This window comes from Protopterus annectens, chromosome 9.part0 (genome assembly GCF_019279795.1).
Source record: "Protopterus annectens isolate FY-2018-M chromosome 9.part0, PAN1.0, whole genome shotgun sequence".
Taxonomy (NCBI): Eukaryota; Metazoa; Chordata; order Ceratodontiformes; family Protopteridae; genus Protopterus; species Protopterus annectens.
Genome location: NC_056743.1, coordinates 914,250,565 through 914,274,317, shown reverse-complemented (window position 1 = coordinate 914,274,317; position 23,753 = coordinate 914,250,565). Strand labels below are relative to the sequence as shown.

The 23,753-nt window shown below is 44.9% G+C and overlaps 1 protein-coding gene across 2 annotated transcripts in view; it reads left to right on the top strand.

The window, feature by feature from the left end:
• The window catches only part of STAT6 (signal transducer and activator of transcription 6), a 2,965,055-nt gene that overhangs the window by 2,772,270 nt on the left and 169,032 nt on the right, over positions 1-23,753 (top strand). For both annotated transcript variants that reach the window (XM_044083659.1, XM_044083658.1), the window contains exon 21: positions 23,565-23,744. In XM_044083659.1, coding sequence (XP_043939594.1) covers positions 23,565-23,744 — 180 coding nt within the window. The remainder of the gene's footprint in view (positions 1-23,564; positions 23,745-23,753) is intronic.

Genomic DNA, 23,753 nt, shown 5'->3' with positions numbered 1-23,753 from the left:
ATCGAGCACATCCAGTTGTCCTTGCCCAGAAAGGGTAAAATGGACTGAAGCTTGACCATCCGGAATCTTGCCTTTTTGACAAATCTGTTTAGATTGCTTAGGTCTAGTATAGGTCTCCAATCTCCCGTCCTTTTGGGGACCAAAAAGAATCTGGAGTAGACGCCGGATCCTACTTGGTCTGCTGGAACAGTCTGGATGGCTCTTTTTTGTAGGAGCTTTGTAACCTCCTGTTCTGCCAAATCCCTTTGACCGGGTGAGATGTCTGGAAGGGATTGATGAGGTACGGGATACCTTTCGAAGGGGATTTTGTAACCCTCGGATATTATCGACTGTACCCACATATCTTGTGAAAGGGTGGTGCCAGGCTACTGGGTACAGTGAAATCCTTCCCCCGACTGCCTCCAAGGGTGGACAGTCGGGCAACACCTCAGGGATGCTGAAAGGGCTTCTCAGGAAGAGACTCCCTGTTGCCCTGGTTCTGAGGACCCCCTCTGCCCCTAGGGCGGCGTTTATTATTGTTAACCCCTCTGCCTCTGGGGGTAAACTGCCCACGTGTGTCCAGCGCTGCTCCTTGGGCTTTGCGGAACCACATCTTTCCTCCCTTCTGACCCTTGGGGTAGGGTCTAGAAGGGGTGGAAAAATGGACTCCAACTGCAGAAAGAGTTTTGCCTTCCTGCTCACACCTGGTCAAGGTTTCCTTCACCTGAGGTCCGAACAAAGCCAAACCGTCAAAGGGGGTGTTGGTGAAGGACGCTTTAAAGGGGTCCGCAAAATTACAAAGCCGCATCCAGGCATAGGATATGAGCCGCATGGAGGAGTTGGTTAAGGAATTCAGGATTGCTAGCTGTGAGGCAATCTTTTCTTGAGCCCCAGCAGCAGAAGGATCCTGGACCGCTTCACCTAGTTCCTTGAGAATATCTCTTTGAAGCCTGGTGAAGTGACAAAGGTAGTTCAGCGAACGCATAGCAAAGGTCGCTGAAGAAAACATCTGCTTTCCATACCTGTCCATGGTCCTAGAATCTTTGTTAGGAGGATGGACAGGTACTGTAGGATCCGCAAGTTCCTTCTTGGTGGCCGCCGCCACCACCATAGCATCCACAGAGACGCCCTTGGAAAGAAACTGCTTGTCTGCAGGGGCCGTGATAAACTTGGATGGTCTCCTGGGAACCGGTTCCACAGAATCTGGAGCTGCCCACGCCTTCCGAGCCACTACCTGCATAAGTGGGTCGAAAGGCGGAGACACCCAGGAGGTGGAGGGTCGGGATCCAAAGGCCTCCAGGTATACCGACTCATCCTCGGAGGGGTCAATGGAGGGCCAATTCCCCCTCTGTTCGAGGAGATCAAGGATGTCTGAAAAAGAGACATCCTCAGAGGGGAACCGAGGGGAACCCTCCGACTCATCTAAGTCGGTATCAGATGTAGTAGATCGTCTGTGTGTTTCCTCTTACACGTCCTCTTCCGAGGAGGTTCCCCTGCAGGATCAGGAGAAACCTCGGAAGAGGAAGATATTCCCAATGGGGAAACCTGGGGCGATGGATCCCTGGGCCTGGGAGCAAGAGGCTGGCAAGAGGCGTCTACAGGCACCGAAGAGGGAGGAGCTAAAGGGATGGACCGTTGACCTGGCTCAGGTGCCAGGACACTCCTCATCACCTCAAAGGCTCCCCTCCCCGGGAGGCCGGAATATTCCCGTTCCGAGGAAATAGGAATTCCCGGCTCCACTGAGAGGGAAGGCTCCGAGGCTGATGTCGGTGCCGAGCTTACCAAAGCCGAAGCCCCGAGAGGGAGAGCGGGGTCGGACAAGGGTCCGATGCCACTAGCCCCCTCGGAGCCGACAAGGGAAACTCGACGACCGGATCCCTCCAAGGAAGGTCTCATGGAAGAGATCGGAGCCGAAGAGGGATGTATCGGTTCCGGCGCCGACACGGTCGCTGTCCCGAGAAACTCCGGCACCGAACTCTGGAGGGGAGTCGGAGGAGGAAGTTCAAGGGGTAAAGCAATAGCCGAAGTCTGCTGAGACGGGCTATGGAGCATTTGGGCTAGTGCCTGCGACTTCAACAGCCTGCTTACCACCCTCTCTAAATCGTGGTCAGACAGCCTGGAAGATCTCGAAGATCGGCTCCGATGACTCCGCTCCGACAAAAGAGGAGACCCCGGAGCCGAATGGATACTCTCCAACGAAGGGGACCGAGATCTCTTCTTGGACGAAGTCATCGGAGCCAACGTCCCCTGAGTCCCAGATGGAGCCGAAGGCTTCTCGGCTCCGATGCTAGATAATATGTCGGCTCCAGCCGGAGCCGACAAGGCAACAGTAGATTGGGTGTCGGAACCGACGCTACTATACTAGAAGAAGAAAGATCGGCTCCGGCCAGAGCCGACCTCGACTCCGAAGGAGTCGGAGCCACCGGAGAAGGCTTGGAAGCTGTAGCCTGAACTTTCGGAGGCTTAGAAGGTTTAGAAGACCCAGTTTTAGTGGGAGAACCTTCTGGCTTTAGTAAGCCACGGAGGATCAATTTATTCCTCCTTTCCTGCAGGACTCTCTGGCTAAAAGAGTGACACAAAGCACAGGAGTCCTGCAGGTGCAAAGGCCCCAGGCAGTACACACAAGAAGTGTGACCATCTGTCAGAGACATTTTCTGACAGCACGAGTCACACTTCTTGAAGCCTGAGACCTTGCCTTCCTTAGACATAGTCCAAAGAAATAAAACACACACACACACACCCCAAACAACCACACAAATAATCCCAACAAACTCAGACACACAGGAAGGGATTAAGAAAGGGGGCCTAGGCCTAACTGAAAATTTTTTTTAAAACTTTAGCTTTTTATAAAAACAAAAATGTTTTGACTATATGGGGAAAAAGGGTGGGCTGTAGAAATACTACACACTATAAAAGGGAAATATAAAACCCTGACTAAGCTTTTTGAAATTCAACTTACCTCAGCTGGCAAAAAGGAGACCTTTTTCGCTAAGCGGCAAACGAGATCTGAGGTAGTCCCGCCTTGCATCATGGGATATAGGGTTGCCTCGAGCTGGTAAAAGGAGTTCTCAAGCTAAGCAAGTGCCGAGTCGGAGCCGAGGATTGGCTCCGAACCCATCCAGCAAGAATGAAGGCGAGATTGACAACTTAACATGGGCAGTTAGCCTAGTACTAACCTATGAACCTATGAAACTATGACAGCACGAATCACACTTCTTGAAGCCTGAGACCTTGGAGTCTTTAGACATTCTAAAAAGCTGAGTGAAGAAAAACACAAACACAACACACAGGCACACCCTTAACCAAAATAAAAATCCAGTCACACTGAAGGACTAGGGAAAGGAGAGGGAGAGGGCCAAAGGCCTAAAAGTTAAGAAGGGAATAAAAAGGGGGATTCTAACATGAGGGGGCCCGATTTAAACTAATGGAATACTTTAAATAAAAACTAATCTAAATGGAAAAAAAATAGGGGTTGAAATTGAAGTTTCTGAACAAGAAAACTTACTAACCTGCCAGAGCTGGTAGAAGAAGCACCCCGTCAGCTAAGCGGCAAACGAGATCTGAGTAGTTACCACCTAGCATTGTGGGATATAGGGGAGCCTCGAGCCGGTGGAATTAGCTCTCGAGCTTTAGTATTGGCCGAGTCGGCTCCGAACCCATCCAGCAAGAATGAAGGCGAGATTGACAACTTAACATCATATGTTTTGGGAGTGTAATTAGTTGGCAGACTTGAACATTTCCCTACACAGTACTCTGTCAGATTTACTGGGTGAGCAAATGGGTGAAAGTAAGGAAATTATTCTTCTGAGCTGTGACAAAAGGTCTGAATTGCCCAGACATAGTAAGGCCTTGTTAAGTTTAATTCTGGTGGTTGTGACAAAAGCAATTCCTAGACTATGGAAATCAATGTTTAAACCAACTGTAATTGAAGTACTGAATATTGTAACAGAAATGAAAGAACTGGAAGTGGGATCTTTTGGAAAGGGCAGGAGCAAATTGCATAGAAATAAATGGAAATTGTGGGAACAATACATGCAGAATAATGTTCTGGAGGAGTGCTGTTTAAGGGAAGGCAGGAATTCAACAATTTATGTAATGTTGGAGTAATGATAGTTATAGAAAAGAATATATGTGAAATATAACATGTAACTGGTAACAAGTTAATATTTTCTTTTTATATATATAAATGTATGTTTGCCTACGTGTTAAGTGATAATTTAATAAAGTTATTTAAAAATAATGTTCACCTGTATCAGAAACAGTAGGACCGGAATTAAAAATAAGTTATGTACTCACCATAATGTTCCATCTGAGTTGTTGATCTTCATTTGTCTTCAACCTGTGGGTCCCTGGATCTGGCACAGATCTGACTTGGCCACATATCCAGCATCTTGATCTGAGCTCTAAGCTCCTCCCCTACCCATAATGCCCCTATCTCCTTCCTCCCTTCAGATCGAGTTTGCTGCCCAACCTAGCTTTGCACCCGACCCAAACACCTTGTTCCATGCCAAAAGTCTTCATAAGCAAGCAGGGGAGAGAAACTGGCACCCTGGTGATAACCACATCCTCTACTCATCAGACCACCACACAGTCTATGCAATGCAGGGGGAAGGAGGGATGGAGGGTTGAAGGCAAATGAAGAGCAACAACTCAGACGGAACATTATGGTGAGTACATAACTTCTTTATCTGAAGTTGTCTTAATTTGGTCTTCAACCTTTGGGACAGAGTCCCCAGCTACTAAACACCTGGGAGGCCCTCATGGAAGGATATTCTGGAGCATGGTGCAGCCAAAGGATGCCCTATTCCTGGATATGATGTTCAACTTATAAGACAAGATGAAGGTATAAGATAAAGCCCAAGCAGCCACAGAGCAGATATAATCTAACGAGACTCTGGACCAAAAGACTGCTGAAGTAGCCGTAAATCTGGTGGAATGTGCCTTCACATGACCTGGCGGGGATATACCCCCAGCAGAATATGCCAGAATAAAACAATGAGAAATCTGACGTGCAATGGTGACCTTAGATACTGGCTTCTCTAAAAAGGGTTTAGAATAAGTAATGAAGAGCTGATCAGACTTACGAAAGGCTTTAGTCCTGTGATGGTAAAAATGCAATTGTCTGTGCACGTCCAGCAAGTGCAATTTGTATTCTCCCTTGTTTTGAAAATTTAGAGGGAAAAAAATGGGAGATTGATTATCGGATTAATATTGGACTTTGAAGCTACCTTAGGAAGAAAGGCTGGATTAGTATGCAAGGATATCCAATCCTTATGAAAAATCGTATAAGGGGGCTTGACTGACAAAGCTTGAAGCTCCGAAACCCTCCTGGCAGATGTGATAGCAACCAAGAAGGCCATCTTCCAGGACAAAAATTGCAGATCCACAGAAATTGCAGGCTCAAAAGGGTGCATAACTAAAAGATCGCACAATGGCGTTGGGTCCTTCACTGGGGGAAGAAGAAGAAAAGTGCCTTTTAGGAAGGCCTTGCAAAGCTTCAAAGATTAAGAAAAAAAACATATACACGCCACCCCTTAACGCAACCTTAGGAATTTTTGAAAAAATGGTTACAGATTAATTATACACATTGAATATTAAAGCCCAAAGATCAAGAATACAATATAATTTGAATAGGCAGGAAGCTGTTGCACATGAATTACAAAAAGAGAAGATGATAAGAATAATGAAATCTGACAAAGGGGGAGGGGTGGTACTTTACAAACAGGAAGAATACAAAAATAAAATGTATGGGATTTTGTTAAACTCAGGCCACTATAATGCTTCATCTAGGAATTAAGTAAATATAGGTTATAATAAGATCAATTTGTTTTTGGAAGACCTACTAATTGATGAAAGGATTAGTGGAGAGTTATACAAATTTTTGAAAAATGATTTTCCCGTTATAAGTACCATAGTAGGCATCCCCAAAATCCGCAAAATATGACAGATCCCCCCTTCAGACCTATTATTTCGGGCAATAGATCAAAAACTTTCAATTTTGGAAAAGTAGTGGATGGATGGTTGAAACCTTTGTACAAATCCATTAAACATATTATAATTGATTCTTGGGATTTTTTGGGTAGGTTAACAGATGATATTTTACCACCTGGGGCCTTACTAGTAACCATTGACGTAATAGATCTATTTTCAAACATTCCCCAACAGGAAGGGTTGCTTAAGTTGGAAAATTGTATGAGGAAATTAAGTAATTTCACATGGGACAAGATACAACTAACAGTTGAATTTATGGAATTGGTATTGAAGCATAATTACATAATGTTTGAAGGTGAATATTATGTACAAACTAAAGGAGTAGCAATGGGGGCCGCTTGTGCCCCCATATTTGCTAACATATATTTATACGAATGGGAAATTGAGAATATATTCACCACTGAATGGTCCCACAAGATGACGTGTTACTACCGGTTTTTGGATGACATTTTTCTGATTTGGAAAAGTGGTAGGGATGAGCTGGAAGCATTTATGACTTACTTAAATTCTAGAAGTAATTACCTCAAATTTACATTTAGTGTGGACTCACATTCCTTGCCCTACTTAGATACTTTGATTATTGTGGAGGATGGGAAAATGAAATCTAAAATATAAAGGAAAGAAAGTTTTAGTAATGGATATTTGGAATTTACTAGTTCTCATCCTACCACTCAGAAAAAAAGTATAATCAAGGGGCAGTGCATTAGGGCTGCAAGGATGACATCTGAATATGCAGATTTGGTCATTGAGTTACAGGGTATAGGGAACATGTTCATACAAAGGGGATACCCTAAATGGATGGTTGAGGACACAACCAGGTATGTGATGGAAGAATGGGGTAAAAAATATGTACCCTTGTTGGGAAAAGGCCCATTAGTTAAGGTGAACAAGTCTGAAATTTTAACGACAGAGGTTCCCTTAGATTACACTAGAGCATGTGTTGTCCAACACACACCCTGGACTAGTAATGTTAAAGAATTGATTTCCAAATACTGGAACATATTAAAATTGGACAGGAAGGTAGTGGATATAGTGGGGCCAATACCTAGATTTGTTTCAAGGAATGGGTGCAATATGAAAATGGAGTTGGAAAAGAAAATATACAAGACGGACACAGAAGAAATGAAAGGAACAACTAGATGTGGCACTTGCAAACAGTGTAGGTACATTTTTCCAGCAAACAGCATCAAATTGGAAGACAGATCAGGCACTTTGATAAAATTTAGAAATGGTAACTGTAGAACTTCCCATCTAGTATATCTTGCCAAATGTTCCAAATGCCCTAGTTATTATATAGGGAAGACTGATAGGAGTCTGAGGGAGAGAATTTATGACCATTACTATTGCATAAAGAAAAAGGACACTAAAAATGCATTATGGAGGCATCTGGACGAAAGTAAGGATTGTAACATGTTTTATTTTGGTATTGTAGATATAGCCAAAGAGAATCCCAGAGGGGGAAACATTAAAATGAAATTAGGGGAGTTGGAAACTAGATGGCAAGTGAAATTGGATGCATCCACCTTGCCTGGACTGAACGACCATATATCAATAAAACCAATCCTGGCTAACATGGTGTAGATTGGAACATTAGGGTTATGTAAAGGGAGATTTTACTTTTTTACACTTTTTGCATAAATATTAGGTTATTTTACGTACAATAAGACAATGTAAATGACCATATGTATTTATATATGAAATGCATAAAGCAAAGTCTATTAATTTTAAAGGATTATTTTTAAAAAAATGCACAAAAGGCACACTGGCACTTTAAATATATGTACAATTTTAATTGTTTAATTGATTAATTAAATCATTGTGTGAATGAATGTATGTATAAAAATTCAAAGGACAAGAGGAGACTTGGTTCTGAGGAAGTCTAAGTGTTTTAGATGAAAGCGCTTAACCTAAGTCTACATTTTTTGTTCAAATAAAGAAGTGGTTTTATCACAGTGCTTTGGAGTGCCAGTCTTTCGTATCCAAGCCCAAGGGAACAGATCTTTGTATCTATCTTATTGAGTTGACTGTACCTTATTTATCGTGATTTTTGAAAGCTTCAAAGATGCTAAGGAAGCTATATTATCACCCACATGAAAATCAGAAATCACTGCAAGTTGGACCTTGACAGTAGAAAAGCTGACACCTTGCTGAAATATCTCTGCTAAAAACTCCAAAACTAAGGAAGCCGGGGCAGTGAAGGGATCTAGGGCACGCTGCAAAGCCCAGATGGAAAAACATTTCCATTTGCTGGAGTATACCTTCCTGTTCGAAGGCTTATGAGCCAGCACCAGGATCCTTTTGACAGGTGAAGATAATCCGGGAGTCCTGACTATCAGGGGAACTGCAGCAGCCAAGCGGTGAGCTTCAGACTGCCCAGGTCTAGATGGGGAAATCCCTGAAGGATGAGAAATGTGATCTGGAACTGGATCCAACAGGGTCTATATTATAAAGTCGACCACTTACTTCATCAAATACCTAAACATCTACCCGTCGTCATCGAACTGCATAAACACTGAATGCTCTAAACCGCAAAAATTAAAAAGTCGAACTCTCATACTTGTCCCACCCCACTGCCCGCTACATACTACCTACACAAACTAAATAAACCGCATACATACACTAACCAAAACCCTACTTCTAACCCTAAACTAAACCCTACTTATAACCCTACACTAAATCTTACATATACCACCATGTATGCACTTAACTTAACCCACACCCTAACCCTAAGGTCTGTAACTATCACACACTTACCTTAAAAAGCTAAACCCAAACAAACTACATAATCCACACACATACACTTAACAAAACCCTACACTAAATCTAACATACATTACCATCTATGCACTAACCTTAACCCGCACCCTAAGCCTAAGGTCCGTAACAATCGCACACTTACCTTACGGAGCTATAGCGCAGAAGGTCAACCATGACGATTCAATGTTTCCACTTTAGCTCTTCTGGACGATCCATGTTTTCGCGGTTCGATGAAGACGTGTTGACATTTAGGAGTTCGGGTAAGTAAGAGGTCGACTTTCTAATATAGACCTGATCCAACGTCCATGGTGGAGCCACCTATTGAAACTACAGAGAGAGAAACCAGACTTGGCGAGGCCGGAATGGGGCAATGAGGATAACTAGTCTCTCCAGCCTGTGAGCTTTCTGAAGGAATTTTGGTATTAAGGGAAGAGGAGGATAAGCATACAGAAGACCAGGGGGCCAAGCATGAATTAAAGCAGCTCTGGAGGCTTCACTCAGAGGGGGTTCAGAGTGAAAAACTCACTGCATTTTGCATTGGAAGGAGAGGTGAAGAGATCGCAGCAAGACTGACCCCACTTGAGAAAGATCTGTTTCACTACTGAAGGATTCAGAGACCACTCCGGCATCAGAATAGAACTGCTGAGCCTGGCCGCTAGAATGTTGGACCTCCCTCGAATATGTGTTGCCACCAGAAAACGGCTGTGGAGCTCACCCACTCCCACAATCTCACGGCTTCACGACATAGAGGATAAGACCTGGTTTCCCCCCTGTTTGTTGATGTACCAGACCACAGACATATTGTCCGTCTGGATAGCAATTGTTCCTAGGGGAAGATGGACATGGAGAGCCTGCGATGCTAGAAGCACTGCCCTCATCTCCGATACGTTGATATGCAATCTGGTCTCATAGGGGGACCATGTGTCTTGGACTGTCCTTCCCGAGCAATGCCCCCTCCTCCTAGCAGGTAGGCGTCCATAGTCACTGTGGTCATTGGGAAAGAAGGAAGAAAGGAGCAACCCTGAACAAGGTCAGGGGAATGAAACCACCACAGAAGTAAGTCCCTGCACACCAGAGAGACTCGAACAGGGTGAGACAATGGGAGATCTAACATGGACTATTGTACTGCAAGAGTCCTGTGAAAAACCTGCATATGATAACGTGCCATAGGCAAGAGATTGATCGTGGCCGTCATGGACCCCAACACCCTTAATATAATTTCCCCTGTCGGTGACTGAGTTTGAAGAATGCAGAGAACATGTAGCTTTAGGGACTGTATCATCTCCAAGGTAAGAAAGACTTTGGTTTGAATTGTGTCCATTCGAGCCCCAATGAAATCTAACACTTGAACCGGGGCCAGTGATGACTTGCTGAGATTGGTAGTAATGCCCAACTGCTGGGTTAAAAGGAGAAAGGAATCTCTCCCTTGACAGAGCTGGTGCCTGGAAGGGGCAGCAAGGAGCTAATCGTTCAGGTAGGGGAAGACCTGTATGCCCTGGAGTCTCAAGTGAGCTGCTACTACTGCCATCACTTTGGTGAACACCCTGGGGACTATGGTGAGACCAAAGGGGAGCACTCTGAACTGGTAATGATTGGCTCCCAGCCGGAAGCAGAGAAGCCTCTGAGAGCACCTGTCCATTTTGATGTAGAAGTATGCATTCTGGAGACTGACTGAACACATCCAATCATTCGCCTGCAGGAAAGGCAGGATAGATAGAAGGGTGACCATCTGGAATTTCATCTTGGATACTAACAGGTTCAAGATGGAGTGATCCAGAATAGGTTTTAGGTCCCCCATCATCTTTGGCACCAAAAATAACCTGGAATAAATGCCTAATCTGGACTGGTCTGGGATGATGGGTTGAATGAATTGATTTTCTAGCAGCTTTGGAATTTCCAGTGCTGCATCCTCCCTGTGTGTGGATGGAATGTCCGGAAGGTATCTGGGTGGTTGAGGTGACTCAAGGATGGGGAGTGAATAGCCTCTGGATATAGTTCGCAACACCCAACGATCTTCCGTGATGGACTCTCACACTGTTAGGTGTAGGGAGAGGTGACCCCCGACTGCATCCAAAGATGAGGAGTCGGGCAACCCTTCAGGGGTGCTGCATGGGTCTGTCTGATAAAGGCTCTTGAGATCCTTGATTCCTCGGACCCCCTCTGCCTCTAGGATGTCATCTATCATATTCACCTCTGCCATTGGAGGAAGGTGAATCCTTGAGATTTTTGGAACCACATATTCTTGGTCCCTCACTGATTCCTAAAGAAGGTTCATTGAGGGGACAAAAAGCAGATCCCGATGGCAGACAGAGTCTTCCCGTCCTTCTCACTCTGCACTAAGGTGTCATGTACTGACTTCCCAAAACGGGAGGAACCATCATACAAGGCATTCGTAAAGGACACCTTAAAGGGTTCCGAAAAAGCACACAGTCAGAGCCAGGCGTGGCGCCTGATGGCAACACCAGTACCAGCAGATCTAGTGGTGCCTTCATTTGCATTGGAGAGAGAGGTGTTAGCGACAAATGTCAGGGTGGCCATTCGAGAGGAGAACACTTTCTTGTTCTCTGCCGATATGGACCCCGGGGTAGACTGAGTAACCTCCTTGACCAGGTATCACTGTAGCCTAATCACATGTGCCAGAGAATTCAGCGCCCTAACAGAAAAAGTTGCTGAAGCGTACAGCCACTTCCCAAAACAGTCCATAGTCCTGAACTCTCGGTCAGGAGGGTGGACCGTAGAGCTCTCCTGAGCAAGCTCCTTCTTAATGGCAGCTGCCAACACCATGACATCAACTGGGGATCCCTTATTCCAATGGGTCCTGTATGAAGGAGGATTCAGAATTTTGTCTGGGTGTTTGGGGATGGGCTCCAATGTGTCTGGTTTCTTCCATGCCCGAGATGTAATCAGATCCACTAAAGTATCCACAGGAGGGGACACCCAGGAAGTAGAGGGTTCTGCGCCAAACACCTCCAGGAACACCAATTCATCTGGGTTAGGTTTTTGGGCAGACCACCCCCCATGCTGGCATAGAATTTCACTGATGTCTCCAAAGAAGACATCCTGAGGGGGTGATCGGGGGAATCTTTCCCTTCTTCCAAATCAGTGTCTTCTGTGAGGGACTCCAGTGGGGACTCCAAGTGCCTCCTTTTGCACCTACGTTTGCGAGGAACCTCCTCAGTGGGGGTCTCTGGGCAGGACTGGACAATATCTCACTGCTCCCAAGAGGGGGGCCTGGGCCATAAAGGTAGCAGACTGTCCCTAAGATGGAATAATGGTTGGACTTGTGCCAGAAGCAGACGGACCCAGGGCGGACTCTGAGGATGAGATGGTCAAGGGTCTTGATGGGGTTGAGAGTACCCTCTCCACCACGTCAAAAGCTGAAGGGAAATGGGCCTCCTGAAAAGGAACATTGGCCAGAGCCATAACCCTCTGACCTGATGGGGGAGCTGGAGCTGAACCTCGAGGTGCCAAGATACCAAGGGGAAGGCTCTGCTCCAGAAGGCTCCAAACTGACACCATCTCCTCGGTTCAGGCAACGAGGCTATGGCTCCAGGAGCTGGCCAGATCCAAGCTAGTCAGATCCAACCTGCTCAAGGCCATGGCCGACATCAATGTACAGTGTACCATCAGAGCCGACCCCTCAATGCCGAGTGTCCTCGGATCCAAGGACCCCGAAACCAGAAGTCAGATTGGAGAAAGAGATATATGGATAAATGCAGATTGCATGCCCCTGCTCCAGAGGGAGAGGGGGCAGGACTCGCATCTGAATCTGAGTGCGGATAAACTTCTGCATCATCCTATCCATCTCCACTATGGAAAGACTGCAGGTGGAACAAGATGAGGAGGCCACTGACACCAGCTTGGAGGGGTGGTGAGGGGAAGCCTGCAGTGGTGACCGGGTCCAAAGCTCCTCTGGGTCCAGAGAGAACTGAGGGGAATGGAGCTGGGAGGGACGCCAACCTCGGAGCTGACCTAACTTTTGTCGGTGGGCCCAACAAACCCAAGCGATTTGGGGATCACTTTCTAGCCCTGTCCTTTGTCTTGGCTGGCTGGTCTCCATCCCTGGACCTCTTGGTGGGAGGTTGAGTCCCAGAGGTTAGGGTGGAGACAGAGGTAGAAGCCGCGGCAGAAGAAGCCTGTGCCCCAATGGAAAGAGAGGGAAGAAGGTCTTTCAAAATTAACTTATTCCTCCTGTCCATCAATGCCCAGGGATAAAACCCAGCACAGATGGAAACACACAGAGTGTGGCCATCAGCTGGGTAGAGCTTGTGGCCACACTCCATGCATTTTTGGAAGCCTGGTTTAGGTGTGTCGGACATACTCCTAACCTAAGGCCTAACACGCTCACTCACACATGAGCTACACACATGAGAAAGATGGAAAGAAAAGCTTTATTTGTGTTTTTTACCAACGCAGAGAGCGTGGGGGGGGGGGAGTAGAAAAGATAGAGAAGTGGATAATATGAGAAAAAGAGGAAAAAAAGAAGTTATGTCTTACCATAACATTCCATCTGTATTGTTGATCCTGGTTCAGTCATTACGCATGGGTATCGGTTCTGACCTCGGAACCGAGCCAGCCATTTTACAAGCTCGCGTCAGCTTCAAACTCTCGAGCTAAACTCTTACCCACAATCCCCCTTTCCCTCAGATTGAGTTTGCAAGACAAAAAAGGTAGAGGCTACCTCTGGTCAAATAACCTAAGAGAACCGGATGGTGAGATCCACTAGAAACCACAGGAGAGGGAAGGAGGGAGGGTCGTAATGACTGAACGAGGATCAACAATACAGATGGAACGTTATGGTAAGACATAACTTCTTTATCTGATATTGTTAATCCTCGTTCATTCCTTATGCATGGGACAGAGGCCCTAGCTACGTCTATTCCTGGGAGGCTCTTATGGAAGGACATTCCTGAGCACCATAGAACCAAAAGATGCTCTTCCCCTGGAAGCTGAATCCAATTTGTAATGATTGATGAAGGTATGAGGCGTAGCCCAAGTTGCAGCTGCACAGATGTCTTGTAAGGAAGCTCTGTCATGGAAGGCAGCAGAAGTTGCCACCGACCTTGTTGAATGAACTTTCATGGAAGTAGGCAACGAGATATTGGGTTGTGTATAAATGAAGGTCACACAGTCCTTCAACCATCTAGCTAATGTGACCTTAGCAACAGCAGATCCGAATCTAGGTCCAGAAAAGGCCAAAAATAACTGGTCAGATTTAGGAAAGGGCCTAGTCCTGTTTAAGTAAAAACAGATTTGCCTGTAGATATCTAGGGTATGTAGGCAATACTCTCCTCTGTTTGAATGATTGGGAAAGAAAACTGGCAATTTAATGGCTTGATTAATGGACATTTCAGAGATCACTTTAGGCAGAAAAGATGGATTAGTTCTCAGAGACACTATATCTCTATGAAAAATCAAGTATGGACTCTTGATACATAAAGCTTGAAGCTCAGAAATATGTCTGGCAGAAGTAATGGCGACCAAAAACAAGGTTTTCCATGACAAATACTTGAGGTCACAAGAAGAGGCTGGTTCGATATGTGGCATTGTCAGAGCTTGTAGAACTAATGATAAATCCCATGGTTGAATAGGTTCTCTAAAAGGTGGCTTCAGAACCTTTTATGAAGGTCTTGCACAATTTGTGGGACATAAGAGAGGAATCTTGGACACCCTTATGAAAATTAGAAATTGCAGCCAAATGAATTCTAATGTTAGAGGCCGATAAACCCGATTGAAAAAGGTTGGCCAGATAGTCTAGTATTATCGACACTGGTGCTGAGAAGGGATCTACTTGTTTATCTTTCAGCCAACAGGTAAATCTTTTCCACTTACTCAGATAAGTAATTCTAGTGGAAGACTTATGAGATGCAATGAGAATATCATGTACTGGTAAAGAAAGATCATTCTGCCTGGCATTCAAGGGAATTGGAGTAGCCAAGCCGTGAGCTTCAGGCTGTTCAAGTTGGGATGAATCAGGTTCTGTGAATGTGAGATCAACTCCGGGGTTGGATGGAGAATCCATGGTCGATCTAGTAGGTGAGGCGAAAGGAAGGGGAACCAAATCTGTCGAGGCCAATATGGTGCTATGAGGATCACCTTGCTCTTCAACCGACGGGCTTTCTTCAGAAACTGGGGAATGAGGGGAAAGGGTGGGAAAGCATAAAGAAGACCCGAGGGCCAATCGTGGACTAGAGCATCCCTGGGTGACTGTCCCAGAGGGGGAATCAGGGCAAAGTAGTTGCTGCATTTGTAGTTAGTCGGTGATGCAAAGAGGTCGCAGCAAGGATGGCCCCAGCGGTAGAAGATCTCCGCCGCTGTCAAGGGATTCAGGGACCACTCGCGAGGTTAAAGAATGCACCTGCTGAGTCTGTCTGCTATCACGTTGGAACTCCTGGGAATGTGCATTGCTAGAAGAAAATGGTTGGTAGCCATCGCCCATTGCCATATCCTCATGGCCTCTCGACAAAGGGGGTAAGATTTGGTTCCACCTTGCTTGTTGATGTACCAGATCACCGCCATGTTTTCTGATTGAATCGCAATTTTTCCAGATGGCAGCAGGGGATGGAATGCTTGCAACGCCAGAAGCACCGCCCTCAACTCTAGAACATTTATATGCAGATGGGCCTCCAGTTCGGACCAAGTGCCTTGGACTGTCTGTCCCTGACATAGCCCCCCCACCCCATCAGGGAGGCGTCCGTGGTCACTCTGGTCTTGGGTTGCTGGGGGAAGAAAGGGCGAGACCATTGTGACAGATTGTGTGTCATCCACCAATTTAAATCCTGTTTGCATCTGTGGGTTACTCGAATCATGGCTGAAAGAGGATGCTGAAAAGGATACCATTGGGTGAGCAGTAGCCATTGTAAAAGCCTCATGTGAAACCTGGCCAGGGGAACAATGGTGATGGAGGCTGCCATGGAACCCAACAGGTGAAGAACCGAGTGAGCTGTGGATTTCTCCCTTGAAAGGATTGGAATCAGTTATTGCTTTATCCTTAAAATTCTGTGCTCTGGAATAGCAGCTCTGCAGTTCTTTGTGTCCACGATAACCCCTATGAATTCTGTCGACTGAGATGGGGTGAGATTGGATTTTTGCCAGTTTATGGTTATGCCTAGCCTTTGAGCAGCCAGGAGAGAGTATGCCAGGGCTTCCTCCAGTAGATGTGTGGTGGGGGTGGAAATGAGCCAGTCTGCTAGGTATGGAAACACCTGGAATCTTTGAAGTCGCAAGTGAGCTGTGACCACTGCAATGCACTTTGTGAACACTCTGGGGTCTGTAGAGAGTCCGAAGAGCAGTACTCTGAACTGGTAGTGACTGGCTCCCGCACGGATGTACGAAAATCTTCTTGATGGCCTGTCCACTTTTATGTGGTAGTACGCATCTTGAAGATCTATCGAGCACATCCTATCGTCTTTTTCCAAAAGCGGGAGGATAGACTGTATTGTGACCATCCGGAATTTTTGTACTCTCACAAACTTGTTCAATACACTGAAATCCAAAATTGGCCTCCAGTCCCCAGTTTTCTCTGGCATAAAAATAGTCTTGAGTAGAATCCGGATCCTATCTGGTCTGGAGGGACTATTTGGATGACTCTCTTTCTTAGCAGCTTTTCTATCTCTAGTGCTGCTTCTTCCCTTTGACTGGGTGGAACGTCTGGAAGGTTTTTTGAAGGGACAGGACAAAGATCGAAGGGGATATGATAACATTTGGTTATAATCCTTTGTACCCAAGAATCGGTGGTGATGGTTAGCCAGGCAGAAGCGTACAAGGAGAAATGTTCCCCATCCACCTCCAGAGGAAAGGAGTTGGGCCGCTCTTCAGGAGCACTGGTAGGATTGACCAGGGAAAGAATCCCTGGAACCCTGGTTATGTGGACCCCCTCTGCCCCGAAAGGAGCATCTTCCCTGTGAGTTTTCCCCTCTGCCCATAGGGGAGAACACGGCCTGTGTGTCACAGAAAGGACCCTGAGATTTCTTAAACCATATCTTCCCACTCTTTTGGTTTCAGGAGAAAGCACATTGAGGGGAAGAATAACGGACACCTACGGCAGAAAGAGTTTTACTATCCTGTTCACATCTGGGCAGTGTGCTTTTAACTTTGGGCCCAAACAACGAGGAGGCCTCAATGGGAGCATTAAGAAAGGAAGCCTTAAAGGATTCCACGAAATTGCACAAGTGCATCTAGGCATGTCGTCTCATGACCGCAGCTGAACCCGCTGCTCCTTCTGATACGTGAGATATCAGTCGCATAGAGGAGTTAGATATTGATTTAGTGGTAGCCAGCTGAGAGGCCACTTTGTCACGGACCTCATCAGACACAGCAACAGCCAAGGTTTCAGAGAGCTCAGAAATCAGATGCCTTTGAAGCCTGGTAAAGTGTGCCATATAATTCATGGACCTGACAGTAAAGGTTGCTGATGCAAAAGTGCGCTTCCCTATCCTGTCCAGGGCCCAGGACTCTTTTTTTAGTCGGATGGACAGTCTGGCTTTCTTTTTCTGCCAGATCCTTTTTTGTGGTGGCCGTCACCACCAAAGCATCCACAGGAAGACCTTTTGACCAATGGGGATCCGTAGCAGGAGGGGACAAAATTTTATCTGGCCTCTGGGGAATAGCTTTGACGGTATCAGGAGCCTTCCAAGCACGCTGCACGATAAGCTGGACAAGTTCATCAGCAGGTGGAGTAACCCAGGAGGTAGGGAGCTGGGCATGAAAGGCCTGCAGGAACACAAATTCCTCAGAGGTTGGATTAGAAGACTGCCAGTCACCTCTCTGTTTCAGGATCCTTCCCCCTCATCAAAATCTGTGTCTTCAGTGAGAGACTCCTCTGTGGAGTCCATGTGCTTCCTCTTACATGAACTTTTCCGGTGGACCTCCTCAGCGGGAGAAGTTGGAGAAGACAGTGGAAAAGGGATTCCTGTGGGAATATGTCCTGAGGCCCTTGCACCTGGTGTCCGCTAGGTGTGACATGTGAAACCAGTGTACCAGAAGAGGGCGGAGAGATAGACAGTCCAGTATCGCCAGCAGCAGCGAAAGCCTTCTCCATCAGTTGGAAGGCTGGTCCACCCAAAGAGGAGTGAATGTCTAAGACAGGGGTCACCCCTCCCCTACGTGGTTCAGCCTGCTGACCTGGAGTCCCTGGATGGCTGTGGAGCAGCAAACTATGCGTGTCACAACTGACATCCTGGGTCATAGCAAAACTTTCCTGCCACGAAGGAAACTGTGGTTCCTTAGTGAGATCCATAAAGGGAACCTCAGAAGGGGAAGACTGTGCTATATCCATGGACTTCAAAGGCAATGAAGGAGGAGAATAAGAAGGGGTCTTTGGAGACAGGTGATCACCTCCCAAGGAAGGATAGTTCCTGAGAGGTGGGATACCTCTGGCCAAGAGCACCTGATCCACAAGACGCAACAAATCGTGTTCGGAAAGATTTCTAGTGGACCTCACGGAGTCTGAGGGAGAAACAGGCCTGTCCACAGAAGAGGCAAACTCTGTGCCCATCTCACCAGTCTGCACCGAGGACAACAGTGTCGAGAGAGACTGGAACACGGGTGTCTGCACCGAAGAATTCATTGGTGCCGAGGTCATGGTCTGCACTGACACAGGGATCGGTGCCGAGGTGGTTGTCAGTACCAAAGCTGGAACCAACAAAACTGGAGTCAACAATAAAGGCATCAGTTCTGAGGAAGATCTCGGAGCCGACATGGTCAAGGTCTGCGCCGACTGAACGGTCGGTGCCAATACAGTGGTAATAATCTGAACCGAGGAGCCCTTCGGTGCCGATACAGTGAAGGCTGAAGGAGAAGACGGAGCCGAGATCGCTAATGGAGCCGAAGGCCTCGGTGCCGAAGGTCTAGGCACCGAAAGCACTGGGGCTGACTGAGTGAGCTCCGGAGCCGAAACTTTAGCTTTTTTAGGTTTTGGTTGGCGGGAGCCCCCAGTTGGGGACGAAGGCAAAGATTTAGCCTTGGTAGGAACATCCAAGATTTTCTTATGGGCTCTAGGAGGGGGTTGAGGCCTCCGACCCAGAAACAGCCTCTGAAAAGGGAGATTTAAGAAGTCCCTTCAGCAACAGCTTGTTTTTCCTTTCCTACAAAGTCCTATTTGAAAAGTTTTCACAGATAGTACAGGGCGGGTCAACAGACAAGTGGGACGCCCCCAAACAATAAACGCATAAAGAGTGTGCATCAGAAGTAGGTAGTTTATGTTCACAATCAGAACACTGCTTAAACCCCGGACTACCTTTCTTATCTGCCATGACAGCAAATTAATTAACAGAAAAGGGTACCAGCAATGGTACAAAAGAATACCCGAAGGTATGAGAAAAAAGGGAAGGATTACCAACGATGGTAAAGAGAGAATACCTCGCAGTAAAAAGGTAGAGAAAAGAGAGGAAAAACCTGAAGAAAATATGTACGCTAGATGCGATAGGGTAAGAGACAATGAAATAAAAACTTTCCTGACAGAAAAGTAATATGAAAGAATATTAAACAACAAATAACTGTACTTAGCTCAAGAGAAGCAGCTTGATACGACCGAATGGCAATGCGGCAAACGAAATCTGAGGTAACAGGGAGAGGGGATTGTGGGTAAGAGTTTAGCTCGAGAGTTTGAAGCTGACGTGAGCTTGGAAAATGGCCGGCTCGGTTCCGAGATCGGAACCGATACCCATGCGTAAGGAATGAACGAGGATTAACAATATCAGATTTAACAGTTATAAAGACACTTACCCAAACTTTATAAGCAGAGAGCACGGATCACGATACGGACAATAGTGCAGCAAATGAAATCTGAAGGGAGGAAGGAAACAGGGGCATTATGGGTAAGGGAGGAGCTTAGAGCTTGGATCATATGCTGGATATGCGGCCGAGTCAGATCCATGCCAGATCCAGGGACCCACAGGTTGAAGACCAAATGAAGACAACTTCAGATCTAAGTGCATAGCAGCAGAAGAATTAGCAAAAGCTATAGCTGCTGGATCAGGTTTGGGAAGAATGTCTAAAAGTTTAAAAGACTGAGGAACTTTATACATCCTATCTGCCTTTTTAGATGCAGCTAGCTTACTGTCAGGAAAATGACAAGCTGTAACACATGCATCCTCCAAAGCTGACAGAACTGGAAGAATGAATGCAGATTCTGGAAATTCCTTTTGTAACAGTTCATAGTATTTTCTTAGGGACTGAGAAACATTAATGTTCTCCACTGAAAATATTGGCAAATTCTAGAAATAGTCTCGAGAAAAAGAACCCCCCCCAGAGGGAGAATCAGAAACTGAGCTCTCCTCTGAGTCTGAATCAGAAATCTGAGGAGAAAAACCTAGTATCTGTTCCTTCATCTTCTAGTCCAGATTTGGAATGTTGAATCTCTTCAGGAAAATAAGTATCTCTTTCTATTACCAGAAACTATTTTACAAGAAAGATCAATAGCCCAAGTTAAACTGTAAGCTAGACCCAGTAAACAACTTCTGTCTAGGGAAATTTGAGGAGGAGTAGATACATGTTTAGTTTTCGGTTTGTTTTTGACATGAAAATGGGACTAACCATGTTATTAATGACAGCAGCAGCTTCCCCAAGGGTTGGTACAGCATTCTGACAAAATAGGGAAGGCTCTCTTGTCCCCTCTCCCAGGAATTACAAGAGTGGCTCTCCTTTAGTCATTGAGGGGACCCCAACAGACACAGAGAACTTGGCTAACCCCCCAGTCCGTAGTGACTGTTGGTGCTTCACCAGAGGGATTCAAGGAAAAAGATGAGTGGTCTGAGGTACAAATAAGGGCCACAGCAGTCACTCACCTGTGGCTGAGGCAAACCGCTAACCTGCTGTAATGGCAAAGGCTGCCTAACTTTTCCTTTTTGTGGTTAGACGAAGGACTGACCATGGGACCAACAGATTGTTCCATGTTTAAGCCAATAAATGGTATTTAGGAGTATGGATTAAAAATGATACTGGTATGGCAGTATCTATATGAGAGAAGAGACTAAACAAAAGATAACACAAAAACTAAGAAAATGGAAGCTCTGTCATATAGACATTGACAGTAAACACAAGCAGTTAAAATGTTTTTAATCCCTTTAATTTTTTACACTGGTCAGGCATATTTTTATCAACCAGATGAGAAGCTGTGGATAGCAATTAATAAAGAGCTGAAGGACTTCATCTGGAAGGGGAAGACTGCAAGAGTCAAGTGGGATAAGCTTATTCTTCCAAAAGAATAGGGCGGATTGGGGATTACCCAAGTTGAAGGGGTATTTCAGAGCAACACAGTTAAGGCTCCTATACATAGCACAAGCAGAAAACTATAATTCAAAGTGGAAAGAGATGATAATGAAACAGGGGGGATGCTCAAATAACAGTGAGAGACTGGGATTTTGGGTGCAAACCTTTAAGGAGAACAACGATAATCATACAGAATATTATGTTCATAAAGTAACAGAAGGTCTTCTAAGAACTAAGCCAACACGGGAATGGAGAAAGGAGATTCTACTGATAGGGATGACTGCAATTAAGGATACAGACAATAGGCAAGAGGAGGCAAGAATGTAGTGGAGAAAACTGGCAAAGGAACCAAGGTACTGGGAGCAAATAACTAGAGAGGGAAGGGTAATTGAATAGGAAGATGGCAAGAACTTATTTGGATGCAGGCTAAATATTGCTTTCCATATCAAGGACTAATATCAGAGTATAGGCAAAGAGAAAAAAATAGGGGGTCTTACACAAAAGACCAACTCTGGTAGAATTTTTAGTAGAATGTAGAACAGAAGTCGCCATTAAGAAAGGAATAATTAGTAGACCATATAAAATATTGCATCATAACTATAAGAATCAATCAGAGGAGGTTAGGAAGGACTGGGAACGGAGATCTGATAACAATTCACAAAAAAACAATGGGGGGGGCATATGTACATCTCCCAAATATGCAACAAAACCTAGAAGATTTTGGATCTTTGCCTGGAAGTACTTACATAGGTATCCAAAGCAGTCTTCAAAGAATTTTTCCTCAGGTAGACAACAAATGTTGGAGGTAGGATGGGGCAGAAAGAGGTAACTGGGGAACATATTTTCTGGGAGGGTAATGAGTTGATAAGACTTTAAAGATTCCCTGCAGACTGCTCTGTTGGAGATGCTGGGTGAGCAAGTTGAAGTGACTAGGGAAATTATTTTTTGAGCTATGATACAAACTCTGAATTGCCTAAACATAGTAAAGCCTTGCTGAGTCTAATTATGATAGTTGCCAAAAAAGCAATTACTAGAAAATGTAAATCAAAGTCTAAACCAACTTTACTAGAAGTAGTGAAAATAGTAACAGAGTTAAAACAATTGGAACTGGGATCTTTAGAAAAGGGCAGGAGCAAATTACATATGAAAAATGGGGAACTGTGGGATCAATACATGCAAAGGAGGAACGATGTTTAAAAGAAGGCAGGATTTGAGTGAGCTGTGTAATGGTTGAGTAACAATGGCTGGATATGTTAAAAGTATGTATGTTTGCAGCTACAGTTGTGTTGCACGGTTTGGAATGTATGTTTGCAACTGAGATTGTGTCACTATGGTTTATTGCCATTTACATAAATGCAACATGGCTTTTGTTATGCATGATAATTTAATAAAAATGTTTCTTGTTTTTTTTAAAAAAAGCCAATAAATGGTATTATTTTCTCAGGAAAATAAGCAACAATTAAGTTTTTAAAAGTCACTTTTTCAAAGACAAACACAGTAAAAAGCATATTAAAACAATTTACCAGACCCACAAAGTAAAATAAACACAATTTACCTACAGAAAAAATGCTTTTCAGTTACTTTCAACATTGTATATTACAGTCCCATTACAGACCATTGAAACACAAACTCCTAGCTTTAAAATAACTTTCCTGAAGAGACAAGTATCAGTAATAAACACAGTTATTAAATGAAATTGTTTTGCTCAAAGGGAACTTATCTGCCCAAAAGAAGAACAGCACAGTCTGACCATCCATCTTTGAAAGGATCTTGAGAGTGAACTCTCTGACGGCAATAAAGCTCTAAAGGGCTTGGTGCCCAGACTTTTCTTTTTGTCAGTTGAGGTTGAGCTGCCTGACAGTTTGGGTATGTGGAAGGTACCCTCCAGCTTTGGAAGCTGGCCTGCTGTTATATCCTTGGTAGGGTATAACCCATATAGCTAAGGCTACAGCAGCAGTAATCAATATAATAAACATTCATGATTTTGAAAGACACTGTATGGTAAACAGTTCCATTGTCATGGAAAGTTTTCCTGCTGCTACTACACTGATCCTCAAACTAAGTGCAACTTTCTTTGAGATGCTATAAACTCAGAGATGTTTAACTAAATTGTGGCGGGGGTTGTGGAGAAATATGTTTAACGGGCTTTATCCCATCATTGGTATATTTATATAACTTCTTTTAAATGGGCTGTTTTAGCATGCTCTGTATGTGACCAATCAGATTTTCATTTTAGTATGTTCATATGTATGGATTTTTACTAAGCTTATGGCCAAAGGAAGCAACCGAGAAGCTCAGCCACATTAACAAATATTGTGGGAGACTAACATATGTTCAGGCTTATGTAGTTGATGCACACCTACACCTATGACAGCTAAACAGTTTTTTTATGCTTGTGTGTATTTTTGTGTGTGTGTGTGTGTGTGTGTGCGCACTCACTTCCGCACATCATTATCATGTAAACTACATCTCTTCCAACATGCTGATGATTAACAAGATGTTCTGTTTTAACTAACTAGAGTATAAAGTGATGAATAACTAACCAGAGTACAAAGTGAGGATCGGCTTTAACCTTAGATCAATTGCAACAGTACTTTTTATTACTATTTATATTTATTTTTTTCCAGAGACTCCCCTATAATTATGAGACAACCTCCAAGCATGAATCCACAGGTCAATTATACAATATCTCCAACAGAGGCACAGGTGTTCAGTTCGCCTCATAGGTATCCAGTTCAACAGCCTCAGCTGCAAGCCCAAGTCCCAGTGCTGCACATGGACCTAACTAATGAACTGCTGGATTTGGGGTGAGAAAG